General features: G+C 47.6%; 1 protein-coding gene across 32 annotated transcripts in view; it reads right to left on the reverse strand.

The window, feature by feature from the left end:
• The window catches only part of necab1 (N-terminal EF-hand calcium binding protein 1), a 147,128-nt gene that overhangs the window by 70,615 nt on the left and 62,205 nt on the right, over positions 1-14,308 (reverse strand). For all 32 annotated transcript variants that reach the window (XM_052473004.1, XM_052473000.1, XM_052473022.1 and 29 more), the window contains exon 5: positions 6,158-6,255. In XM_052473004.1, the coding sequence (XP_052328964.1) occupies positions 6,158-6,255 (98 nt within the window). The remainder of the gene's footprint in view (positions 1-6,157; positions 6,256-14,308) is intronic.

Consider the following 14,308-nt stretch of genomic DNA (forward strand, 5'->3'; position numbering starts at 1 on the left):
CTATCCTCTAACCCTATCCTCTATCCTCCATCCCATATCCTCTAACCCCTATCCTCTATCCTCCATCCCATATCCTCTAACCCCTATCCTCTATCCTCCATAACATATCCTCTAACCCCTATCCTCTAACCCCTATCCTCTATCCTCCATAACATATCCACTAACCCCTATCCTCTAACCCCTATCTCTATCCTCTATCCTCCATCCCATATCCTCTAACCCCTATCCTCTAACCCCTATCCTCTATCCTCCATCCCATATCCACTAACCCCTATCCTCTATCCCCTATCCTCTAACCTCTATCCTCCATCCCATATCCCTATCTCTATCCTCTAACCCCTATCCTCTAACCCCTATCCTCTATACTCTAACCCCTATCCTCTAACCCCTATCCTCGATCCTCCATCCCATATCTACTAACCCCTATCCTCTAACCCCTATCCTCTATCCTCTATCCTCCATCCCATATCCACTAACCTCTATCCTCTAACCCCTATCCTCTATCCTCTATCCTCCATCCCATATCCACTAACCTCTATCCTCTAACCCCTATCCTCTATCCTCTATCCTCCATCCCATATCCACTAACCCCTATCCACTAACCCCTATCCTCTATCCTCCATCCCATATCCACTAACCCCTATCCTCTAACCCCTATCCTCTATCCTCTATCCTCCATCCCATATCCTCTAACCCCTATCCTCTAACCCCTATCCTCTATCCTCCATCCCATATCTCTAACCTCTATCCTCCATCCCATATCCTCTAACCCCTATCCTCTATCCTCCATAACATATCACTAACCCCTATCCTCTAACCCCTATCCTCTAACCCCTATCCTCTATCCTCTATCCTCGATCCTCCATCCCATATCCACTAACCCCTATCCTCTAACCCCTATCCTCTATCCTCTAACCTCCATCCCATATCCTCTAACCCCTATCCTCTATCCTCCATCCCATATCCTCTAACCCCTATCCTCTATCCTCCATCCCATATCCTCTAACCCCTATCCTCTATCCTCCATAACATATCCTCTAACCCCTATCCTCTAACCCTATCCTCTATCCTCCATAACATATCCACTAACCCCTATCCTCTAACCCCTATCCTCTATCCTCTATCCTCCATCCCATATCCTCTAACCCCTATCCTCTATCCTCTATCCTCCATCCCATATCCTCTAACCCCTATCCTCTATCCTCCATCCCATATCCACTAACCTCTATCCTCTAACCCCTATCCTCTATCCTCCATCCCATATCCTCTAACCCTGTCTATCTCTATCCTCCATCCCATATCCTCTAACCCCTATCCTCTATCCTCATAACATATCCTCTAACCCCTATCCTCTAACCCCTATCCTCTATCCTCCATAACATATCCACTAACCCCTATCCTCTAACCCCTATCCTCTATCCTCTATCCTCCATCCCATATCCTCTAACCCCTATCCTCTATCCTCTATCCTCCATCCCATATCCTCTAACCCCTATCCTCTATCCTCCATCCCATATCCTCTAACCCCTATCCTCTATCCTCATAACATATCCTCTAACCCCTATCCTCTAACCCCTATCCTCTATCCTCCATAACATATCCACTAACCCCTATCCTCTAACCCCTATCTCTATCCTCTATCCTCCATCCCATATCCTCTAACCCCTATCCTCTATCCTCTATCCTCCATCCCATATCCTCTAACCCCTATCCTCTAACCCATATCCTCTAACCTCTATCCTCTATCCTCCATCCCATATCCTCTAACCCCCTATCCTCTAACCCCTATCCTCTATCCTCTAACCCCTATCCTCTATCCTCCATCCCATATCCACTAACCCCTATCTCTAACCCCTATCCTCTATCCTCCATCCCATATCCACTAACCCCAATCATCTAACCCTCTATCCTCTATCCTCTATCCTCCATCCCATATCCACTAATCATCTATCCTCTAACCCCATCCTCTATCATCTCTAATCCTCCATCTCTATCCTCTATCTGTCTATCCTCTATCCTCCATCCCATATCCTCTAACCCTATCCTCTATCCTCCATCATCCATATCCTCTAACCCCTATCCTCTATCCTCCATCCCATATCCTCTAACCCCTATCCTCTATCCTCCATAACATATCCTCTAACCCCTATCCTCTAACCCCTATCCTCTATCCTCCATAACATATCCACTAACCCCTATCCTCTAACCCCTATCCTCTATCCTCTATCCTCCATCCCATATCCTCTAACCCCTATCCTCTAACCCCTATCCTCTATCCTCCATCCTCCATCCCATATCCACTAACCCATATCCTCTAAACCCCTATCCTCTATCCTCCATCCCATATCCTCTAACCCCTATCCTCTATCCTCCATCCCATATCCTCTAACCCCTATCCTCTATCCTCCATAACATATCCTCTAACCCCTATCCTCTAACCCCTATCCTCTAACCCCTATCCTCTATCCTCCATAACATATCCTCTAACCCCTATCCTCTATCCTCCATCCTCCATCCCATATCCACTAACCCATATCCTCTAACCTCTATCCTCTATCCTCCATCCCATATCCTCTAACCCCTATCCTCTAACCCCTATCCTCTATCCTCCATAACATATCCACTAACCCCTATCCTCTATCCTCTAACCCCTATCCTCCATAACATATCCACTAACCCCTATCCTCTAACCCCTATCCTCTAACCCCTATCCTCTATCCTCCATCCCATATCCTCTAACCCCTATATCCCTAATCCTCTATCCTCCATCCCATATCCACTAACCCCTATCCTCTAACCCCTATCCTCTAACCCCTATCCTCTATCCTCCATCCCATATCCACTAACCCCTATCCTCTAACCCCTATCCTCTAACCCCTATCCTCTAACCCCTATCCTCTAACCCCTATCCTCTATCCTCCATCCCATATCCACTAACCCCTATCCTCTAACCCCTATCCTCTATCCTCCATCCCATATCCTCTAACCCCTATCCTCTAACCCCTATCCTCTAACCCCTATCCTCTATCCTCCATCCCATATCCACTAACCCCTATCCTCTATCCTCTATCCTCCATCCCATATCCTCTAACCCCTATCCTCTATCCCCTATCCTCTAACCCCTATCCTCTATCCTCTAACCCCTATCCTCTAACCCCTATCCTCTAACCCCTATCCTCTAACCCCTATCCTCTAACCCCTATCCTCTATCCTCTAACCCCTATCCTCTATCCTCCATCCCATATCCACTAACCCCTATCCTCTATCCTCTAACCCCTATCCTCTATCCTCTATCCTCCATCCCATATCCACTAACCCCTATCCTCTAACCCCTATCCTCTATCCTCTATCCTCCATCCCATATCCACTAACCCATATCCTCTAACCCCTATCCTCTATCCTCTATCCTCCATCCCATATCCACTAACCTCTATCCTCTAACCCCTATCCTCGATCCTCCATCCCATATCCTCTAACCCCTATCCTCTATCCTCTATCCTCTTTTACTCTATCCTCTTTTACTACTGTGTCCCTCCCCTAAAACACCAGTCTGTCCCTCCCCTAAAAACACCAGTCTGTCCCTCCCCTAAAAACACCAGTCTGTCCCTCCCCTAAAAACACCTGTCTGTCCCTCCCCTAAAAACACCTGTCTGTCCCTCCCCTAAAAACACCAGTCTGTCCCTCCCCTAAAAACACCTGTCTGTCCCTCCCCTAAAAACACCTGTCTGTCCCTCCCCTAAAAACACCTGTCTGTCCCTCCCCTAAAAACACCTGTCTGTCCCTCCCCTAAAAACACCTGTCTGTCCCTCCCCTAAAAACACCTGTCTGTCCCTCCCCTAAAAACACCTGTCTGTCCCTCCCCTAAAAACTCCTGTCTGTCCCTCTAATCAAACACCAGTCTGTCCCTCCCCTAAAACACCAGTCTGTCCCTCCTATCAATACACCTGTCTGTCCCTCCCATCAATACACCTGTCTGTCCCTCCCATCAAAACACCTGTCTGTCCCTCCCATCAAAACACCTGTCTGTCCCTCCCTTAAAACACCCGTCTGTCCCTCCCCTAAAAACACCAGTCTATCCCTCCCATCAATTTAACGGTCTGTCCCTCCCATCAATTTACCAGTCTGTCCCTCCCCTAAAAACACCTGTCTGTCCCTCCCATCAATACACCTGTCTGTCCCTGCCATCAATACACCAATCTGTCCCTCCCCTAAAACACCAGTCTGTCCCTCCCATCAATACACCCGTCTGTCCCTCCCTTAAAACACCAGTCTGTCCCTCCCATCAATACACCCGTCTGTCCCTCCCCTAAAACACCAGTCTGTCCCTCCCCTAAAACACCAGTCTGTCCTTCCCCTAATAACACCAGTCTGTCCTTCCCCTAAAACACCAGTCTGTCCCTCCCCTAAAACACCAGTCTGTCCTTCCCCTAAAAACACCTGTCTGTCCCTCCAATCAAACACCAGTCTGTCCCTCCTATCAATACACCTGTCTGTCCCTCCCATCAATACACCTGTCTGTCCCTCCCATCAAAACACCTGTCTGTCCCTCCCATCAAAACACCAGTCTGTCCCTCCCTTAAAACACCCGTCTGTCCCTCCCCTAAAAACACCTGTCTGTCCCTCCCATCAATACACCAGTCTGTCCCTCCTATCAATACACCCGTCTGTCCCTCCCCTAAAAACACCAGTCTGTCCCTCCCCTAAGACACCAGTCTGTCCCTCCCATCAATACACCAGTCTGTCCTCCCCCTAAAAACACCTGTCTGTCCCTCCAATCAAACACCAGTCTGTCCCTCCCATCAATACACCTGTCTGTCCCTCCCGTCAATATACCTGTCTGTCCCTCCCCTAAAAACACCAGTCTGTCCCTCCAATCAAACACCTGTCTGTCCCTCCAATCAAACACCCGTCTGTCCCTCCCATCAATACACCTGTCTGTCCCTCCCCTCAATATACCAGTCTGTCTCCCCTCAATATACCAGTCTGTCTCCCCCTCAATACACCTGTCTGTTCCTCCCCTCAATACACCTGTCTGTCCCTCCCCTAAATACACCTGTCTGTCCCCCCCACTATACCTGTCTGTCCTCCCCTCAATACACCTATCTGTCCCTCCCCTCAATATACCAGTCTGTCTCCCCTCAATATACCAGTCTGTCCCTCCCCTCAATATACCTGTCTGTCCCCCTCAATACACCTGTCTGTTCCTCCCCTCAATACACCTGTCTGTCCCTCCCCTAAATACACCTGTCTGTCCCCCCCTCAATACACATGTGTGTCCTCCCCTCAATACACCTGTCTGTCCCCCCCTCAATACACATGTGTGTCCTCCCCTCAATACACATGTGTGTGTCCCCCTCAATACACCTGTCTGTCCTCCCTCAATACACCTGTCTGTCCCCCTCAATACACCTGTCTGTTCCTCCCCTAAATACACCTGTCTGTCCTCCCCTCAATACACCTGTCTGTTCCTCCCTCAATACACCTGTCTGTCCTCCCCTCAATACACCTGTCTGTCCCTCCCTAAATACACCTGTCTGTCCTCCCCTCAATACACATGTGTGTCCTCCCCCTCAATACACATGTGTGTCCTCCCCTCAATACACCTGTCTGTTCCCTCCTCAATACACCTGTCTGTCCTCCCCTCAATACACCTGTCTGTCCCTCCCCTAAATACACCTGTCTGTCCCCCCCTCAATACACATGTGTGTCCTCCCCTCAATACACATGTGTGTGTCCCCCTCAATACACCTGTCTGTCCTCCCCTCAATACACCTGTCTGTCCCCCCCTCAATACACATGTGTGTCCTCCCCTCAATACACATGTATTGTGTATCAATACACAATAGTACCTGGTTAAATAAAGGTGAAATGTGTGTCCCTCTGTCAGTTCCTCTGTCCTTTCCGGAGGCAGTAATTTGATATGTTGTTATTGGAGAAAACAGGCTTTTAACGTAGGAGTTTGTAGTGCATGGAAGGAAATATACTGTATGTATTTTCTTGTAACAAAATCGCACTCTTTTTTTTTTTTTTTTTACCATCGAGGACCGCTTTGGGAACATCCTCTGGGGCCACATTTTGCTTGTATATGTCTGTTGCCCATAACCACTTCTCCAGACGTAAATGTCAGGTGTCCACTAGAGTCCTAGAGTTGACGTACCTTCTTGGTCTTGCCCATAGCCTTCAGTATTGTCATGTTGAGGTCCTCCAGAGCTGCCAGGACCTTCTCGTATTCACCAAGGTGCTGGGAGAAGTACTCTTTAAACACAGACAGACAGACAGACAGACAGACAGACAGACAGACAGACAGACAGACAGACAGACAGACAGACAGACAGACAGACAGACAGACAGACAGACAGAGACAGGGAAAATACACCATTTAGCAGACACTTATATATATATATATGTAGTGTGTATGTATCGTGTGTATGTATAGTGTGTATGTATAGTGTGTATGTATAGTGTGTATGTATAGTGTGTATGTATAGTGTGTATGTATAGTGTGTATGCGTGTCCCCACTGGGAATTAAACTCACAATCCTGACATTTGAAGTGCCATGGTCAGAGCCACACAGGACTATTTATTTGTAGGAATGAAAAAGTTTGACAGGAACCTCAGGTGTTTCGTGTGCTGCCAGATCCCGAGCTCACTTGACACCCAGGCTGCCAGATCCCGAGCTCACTTGACACCCAGGCTGCCAGATCCTGAGCTCACTTGACACCCAGGCTGCCAGATCCTGAGCTCACTTGACACCCAACTGCCAGACTCTGAGCTCACTTGACACCCAGGCTGCCAAATCCCGAGCTCACTTGACACCCAGGCTGCCAGATCCTGAGCTCACTTGACACCCAGGCTGCCAGATCCCGAGCTCACTTGACACCCAGGCTGCCAGATCCTGAGCTCACTTGACACCCAGGCTGCCAGATCCTGAGCTCACTTGACACCCAGGCTGCCAGATCCTGAGCTCACTTGACACCCAGGCTGCCAGATCCCGAGCTCACTTGACACCCAGGCTGCCAGATCCTGAGCTCACTTGACACCCAACTGCCAGACTCTGAGCTCACTTGACACCCAGGCTGCCAGATCCTGAGCTCACTTGACACCCAGGCTGCCAGATCCTGAGCTCACTTGACACCCAGGCTGCCAGATCCTGAGCTCACTTGACACCCAGGCTGCCAGATCCTGAGCTCACTTGACACCCAGGCTGCCAGATCCTGAGCTCACTTGACACCCAGGCTGCCAGATCCTGAGCTCACTTGACACCCAGGCTGCCAGATCCTGAGCTCACTTGACACCCAGGCTGCCAGATCCTGAGCTCACTTGACACCCAGGCTGCCAGATCCTGAGCTCACTTGACACCCAACTGCCAGACTCTGAGCTCACTTGACACCCAACTGCCAGACTCTGAGCTCACTTGACACCCAACTGCCAGACTCTGAGCTCACTTGACACCCAACTGCCAGACTCTGAGCTCACTTGACACCCAACTGCCAGACTCTGAGCTCACTTGACACCCAACTGCCAGACTCTGAGCTCACTTGACACCCAACTGCCAGACTCTGAGCTCACTTGACACCCAACTGCCAGACTCTGAGCTCACTTGACACCCAACTGCCAGACTCTGAGCTCACTTGACACCCAACTGCCAGACTCTGAGCTAACCTGCGTGAATTGTTTGTTTGTTTGTTTATCGTTCAAATTTGATTTGTTTTGTCTAAATCCAAATACGTCGCAAGTTTGAAAGTGGCGTCTCAAATCAAATCTAATTTTATTTGTCACGTACACATGGTTAGCAGATGTTAATGCGAGTGTTGCGAAATGCTTGTGCTTCTAGTTCCGACAATGCAGTGATAACCAACAAGTAATCTAACTAACAATTCCAAAACTACTGTCTTATACACAGTGTAAGGGGATAAAGAATATGTACATAAGGATGTATGAATGAGTGATGGTACAGAGCAGCATAGGCAAGATACAGTAGATGGTATCGAGTACAGTATATACATATGAGATGAGTATGTAAACAAAGTGGCATAGTTAAAGTGGCTAGTGATACATGTATTACATAAGGATGCAGTCGATGATGTAGAGTACAGTATATACGTATGCATATGAGATGAATAATGTAGGGTATGTAAACAGTATATTAGGTAGCATTGTTTAAAGTGGCTAGTGATATATTGACATCATTTCCCATCAATTCCCATTAAAGTGGCTGGAGTTGAGTCAGTGTCAGTGTCAGTGTGTTGGCAGCAGCCACTCAATGTTAGTGGTGGCTGTTTAACAGTCTGATGGCCTTGAGATAGAAGCTGTTTTTCAGCCTCTCGGTCCCAGCTTTGATGCACCTGTACTGACCTCGCCTTCTGGATGATAGCGGGGTGAACAGGCCGTGGCTCGGGTGGTTGATGTCCTAAGAGCGTCTGCTAAATGACTTAAATGTCCTTGATGATCTTTATGGCCTTCCTGTAACATCGGGTGGTGTAGGTGTCCTGGAGGGCAGGTAGTTTGCCCCCGGTGATGCGTTGTGCAGACCTCACTACCCTCTGGAGAGCCTTACGGTTGAGGGCGGAGCAGTTGCCGTACCAGGCGGTGATACTGTAGAAGTTTGTGAGTGCTTTTGGTGACAAGCCGAATTTCTTCAGCCTCCTGAGGTTGAAGAGGCGCTGCTGCGCCTTCTTCACGATGCTGTCTGTGAATTCAGTTTGTCTGTGATGTGTATGCCGAGGAACTTAAAACTTGCTACCCTCTCCACTACTGTTTCATCGATGTGGATAGGGGGGTGTTCCCTCTGCTGTTTCCTGAAGTCCACAATCATCTCCTTAGTTTTGTTGACGTTGAGTGTGAGGTTATTTTCCTGACACCACACTCCGAGGGCCCTCACCTCCTCCCTGTAGGCCGTCTCGTCGTTGTTGGTAATCAAGCCTACCACTGTTGTGTTGTCCGCAAACTTGATGATTGAGTTGGAGGCGTGCGTGGCCACGCAGTCGTGGGTGAACAGGGAGTACATGAGAGGGCTCAGAACGCACCCTTGTGGGGCCCCAGTGTTGAGGATCAGCAGGGAGGAGATGTTGTTGCCTACCCTCACCACCTGGGGGCGGCCCGTCAGGAAGTCCAGTACCCAGTTGCACAGGGCGGGGTCGAGACCCAGGGTCTCGAACTTGATGACGAGCTTGGAGGGTACTATGGTGTTGAATGCCGAGCTGTAGTCGATGAACAGCATTCTCACATAGGTATTCCTCTTGTCCAGATGGGTTAGGGCAGTGTGCAGTGTGGTTGAGATTGCATCGTCTGTGGACCTATTTGGGCGGTAAGCAAATTGGAGTGGGTCTAGGGTGTCAGGTAGGGTGGAGGTGATATGGTTTTGACTAGTCTCTCAAAGCACTTCATGATGTCGTTTAGCTCAGTTACCTTAGCTTTCTTGGGAACAGGAACGATGGTGGCCCTCTTGAAGCATGTGGGAACAGCAGACTGGTATAGGGATTGACTGAATATGTCCGTAAACACACCGGCCAGCTGGTCTGCGCATGCTCTGAGGGCGCGGCTGGGGATGCCATCTGGGCCTGCAGCCTTGCGAGGGTTAACATGTTTAAATGTCTTACTCACCTCGGCTGCAGTGAAGGAGAGACCGCATGTTTTCGTTGCAGGCCGTGTCAGTGGCACTGTATTGTCCTCAAAGCGGGCAAAAAAGTGATTTAGTCTGCCTGGGAACAAGACATCCTGGTCCGTGACTGGGCTGGATTTCTTCTTGTATTCTTCTTGTAGTCCGTGATTGACTGTAGACCCTGCCACATGCCTCTTGTGTCTGAGCCGTTGAATTGAGATTCTACTTTGTCTCTGTACTGACGCTTAGCTTGTTTGATAGCCTTGCGGAGGGAATAGCTGCACTGTTTGTATTCAGTCATGTTACCAGTCACCTTGCCCTGATTAAAAGCAGTGGTTCGCGCTTTCAGTTTCACGCGAATGCTGCCATCAATCCACGGTTTCTGGTTAGGGAATTTTTAAATCGTTGCTATGGGAACGACATCTTCAACGCACGTTCTAATGAACTCGATCACCGAATCAGTGTATTCGTCAATATTGTTATCTGACGCAATACGAAACATATCCCAGTCCACGTGATGGAAGCAGTCTTGGAGTGTGGAGTCAGCTTGGTCTGACCAGCGTTGTACAGACCTCAGCGTGGGACCCTCTTGTTTAAGTTTCTGTCTGTAGGCATGGATCAACAAAATGGAGTCGTGGTCAGCTTTTCCGAAAGGGGGGCGGGGCAGGGCCTTATATGCGTCGTGGAAGTTAGAGTAACAATGATCCAAGGTTTTACCACCCCTGGTTGCGCAATCGATATGCTGATAAAGTTTAGGGAGTCTTGTTTTCAGATTAGCCTTGTTAAAATCCCCAGCTACAATGAATGCAGCCTATGGATAAATGGTTACCAGTTTGCAAAGAGTCAAATAAAGTTTGTTCAGAGCCATCGATGTGTCTGCTTGGGGGGATATATACGGCTGTGATTATAATCGAAGAGAATTCTCTTGGTAGATAATGCGGTCTACATTTGATTGTGAGGAATTCTAAGGAAGGATTTGAGTTCCTGTATGTTTCTTTCATCACACGATGTCTCGTTAGCCATAAGGCATACGCCCCGCCCCTCTTCTTACCAGAAAGATGTTTGTTTCTGTCGGCGCGATGCGTGGAGAAACCCGCTGGCTGCACCGCCTCCGATAGCGTCTCTCCAGTGAGCCATGTTTCCGTGAAGCAAAGAACGTTACAGTCTCTGATGTCCCTCTGGAATGCTACCCTTGCTCGGATTTTGTCAACCTTGTTGTCAAGAGACTGGACATTGGCGAGAAGAATGCTAGGGAGTGGTGCACGATGTGCCCGTCTCCGGAGTCTGACCAGAAGGCCGCCTCGTTTCCTCGGAGTCGTTTTTTTGGGTCGCTGCATGGGATCCATTCCGTTGTCCTGTTTGAAAGGCAGATCACAGGATCCGCGTCGCGAAAAAAACATATTCTTGGTCGTACTGATGGTGAGTTGACGCTGATCTTATATTCAGTAGTTCTTCTCGACTGTATGTAATGAAACCTAAGATGACCTGGGGTACTAATGTAAGAAATAACACGTAAAAAAAAGCAAAAAACTGCATAGTTTCCTAGGAACGCGAAGCATCTCTGTCGGCGGCCATCTCTGTCGGGCGGCCATCTCTGTCGGCGGCCATCTCTGTCGGCGGCCATCTCTGTCGGCGGCCATCTCTGTCGGCGGCCATCTCTGTCGGCGGCCATCTCTGTCGGCGGCCATCTCTGTCGGCTAGTCTAAATCCTTTGTCTAAATCCAACGTCGCAAGTTTGAAAGTGGATTGTTCGCATCTTGTTAGACTTCAGTGCAGCTTTTGACACGATTGATCATAGTCTGCTGCTGGAATAACATATGTGTTATGGCTTTACACCCCTGCTATAATGTGGATGAAGAGTTACCTGTCTAACAGAACACAGAGGGTGTTATGGCTTTACACCCCCTGCTATAATGTGGATAAAGAGTTACCTGTCTAACAGAACACAGAGGGTGTTATGGCTTTACACCCCTGCTATAATGTGGATAAAGAGTTACCTGTCTAACAGAACACAGAGGGTGTTATGGCTTTACACCCCCTGCTATAATGTGGATAAAGAGTTACCTGTCTAACAGAACACAGAGGGTGTTATGGCTTTACACCCCTGCTATAATGTGGATAAAGAGTTACCTGTCTAACAGAACACAGAGGGTGTTATGGCTTTACACCCCCTGCTATAATGTGGATAAAGAGTTACCTGTCTAACAGAACACAGAGGGTGTTATGGCTTTACACCCCTGCTATAATGTGGATAAAGAGTTACACCCCTGCTATAATGTGGATAAAGAGTTACCTGTCTAACAGAACACAGAGGGTGTTATGGCACCTCCTGCTATAATGTGGATAAAGAGTTACCTGTCTAACAGAACACAGAGGGTGTTATGGCTTTACACCCCTGCTATAATGTGGATAAAGAGTTACCTGTCTAACAGAACACAGAGGGTGTTATGGCTTTACACCCCTGGTATAATGTGGATAAAGAGTTACCTGTCTAACAGAACACAGAGGGTGTTATGGCTTTACACCCCCTGCTATAATGTGGATAAAGAGTTACCTGTCTAACAGAACACAGAGGGTGTTATGGCTTTACACCCCTGCTATAATGTGGATAAAGAGTTACCTGTCTAACAGAACACAGAGGGTGTTATGGCTTTACACCCCTGGTATAATGTGGATAAAGAGTTACCTGTCTAACAGAACACAGAGGGTGTTATGGCTTTACACCTCCTGCTATAATGTGGATAAAGAGTTACCTGTCTAACAGAACACAGAGGGTGTTATGGCTTTACACCCTCTGCTATAATGTGGATAAAGAGTTACCTGTCTAACAGAACACAGAGGGTGTTATGGCTTTACACCCCTGCTATAACGTGGATAAAGAGTTACCTGTCTAACAGAACACAGAGGGTGTTATGGCTTTACACCCCTGGTATAATGTGGATAAAGAGTTACCTGTCTAACAGAACACAGAGGGTGTTATGGCTTTACACCCTCTGCTATAATGTGGATAAAGAGTTACCTGTCTAACAGAACACAGAGGGTGTTATGGCTTTACACCCCCTGGTATAATGTGGATAAAGAGTTACCTGTCTAACAGAACACAGAGGGTGTTATGGCTTTACACCTCCTGCTATAATGTGGATAAAGAGTTACCTGTCTAACAGAACACAGAGGGTGTTATGGCTTTACACCCTCTGCTATAATGTGGATAAAGAGTTACCTGTCTAACAGAACACAGAGGGTGTTATGGCTTTACACCCCCTGCTATAACGTGGATAAAGAGTTACCTGTCTAACAGAACACAGAGGGTGTTATGGCTTTACACCCCTGGTATAATGTGGATAAAGAGTTACCTGTCTAACAGAACACAGAGGGTGTTATGGCTTTACACCCTCCTATAATGTGGATAAAGAGTTACCTGTCTAACAGAACACAGAGGGTGTTATGGCTTTACACCCCCTGCTATAATGTGGATAAAGGGTTACCTGTCTAACAGAACACAGAGGGTGTTATGGCTTTACACCCCCTGCTATAATGTGGATAAAGAGTTACCTGTCTAACAGAACACAGAGGGTGTTATGGCTTTACACCCCCTGCTATAATGTGGATAAAGGGTTACCTGTCTAACAGAACACAGAGGGTGTTATGGCTTTACACCCCCTGCTATAATGTGGATAAAGAGTTACCTGTCTAACAGAACACAGAGGGTGTTATGGCTTTACACCCCTGCTATAATGTGGATAAAGAGTTACCTGTCTAACAGAACACAGAGGGTGTTATGGCTTTACACCCCCTGCTATAATGTGGATAAAGAGTTACCTGTTAACAGAACACAGAGGGTGTTATGGCTTTACACCCCTGCTATAATGTGGATAAAGGGTTACCTGTCTAACAGAACACAGAGGGTGTTATGGCTTTACACCCCTGCTATAATGTGGATAAAGAGTTACCTGTCTAACAGAACACAGAGGGTGTTATGGCTTTACACCCCTGCTATAATGTGGATAAAGAGTTACCTGTCTAACAGAACACAGAGGGTGTTATGGCTTTACACCCCCTGCTATAATGTGGATAAAGAGTTACCTGTCTAACAGAACACAGAGGGTGTTATGGCTTTACACCCCTGCTATAATGTGGATAAAGAGTTACCTGTCTAACAGAACACAGAGGGTGTTATGGCTTTACACCCCTGCTATAATGTGGATAAAGAGTTACCTGTCTAACAGAACACAGAGGGTGTTATGGCTTTACACCCCTGCTATAATGTGGATAAAGAGTTACCTGTCTAACAGAACACAGAGGGTGTTATGGCTTTACACCCCTGCTATAATGTGGATAAAGAGTTACCTGTCTAACAGAACACAGAGGGTGTTATGGCTTTACACCCCTGCTATAATGTGGATGAAGAGTTACCTGTCTAACAGAACACAGAGGGTGTTATGGCACCTCCTGCTATAATGTGGATAAAGAGTTACCTGTCTAACAGAACACAGAGGGTGTTATGGCTTTACACCCCTGCTATAATGTGGATAAAGAGTTACCTGTCTAACAGAACACAGAGGGTGTTATGGCTTTACACCCCTGGTATAATGTGGATAAAGAGTTACCTGTCTAACAGAACACAGAGGGTGTTATGGCTTTACACCCCTGCTATAATGTGGATAAAGAGTTACCTGTCTAACAGAACACAGAGGGTGTTATGGCTT

This window comes from Oncorhynchus keta, chromosome 20, assembly GCF_023373465.1.
Source record: "Oncorhynchus keta strain PuntledgeMale-10-30-2019 chromosome 20, Oket_V2, whole genome shotgun sequence".
NCBI lineage: Eukaryota > Metazoa > Chordata > Actinopteri > Salmoniformes > Salmonidae > Oncorhynchus > Oncorhynchus keta.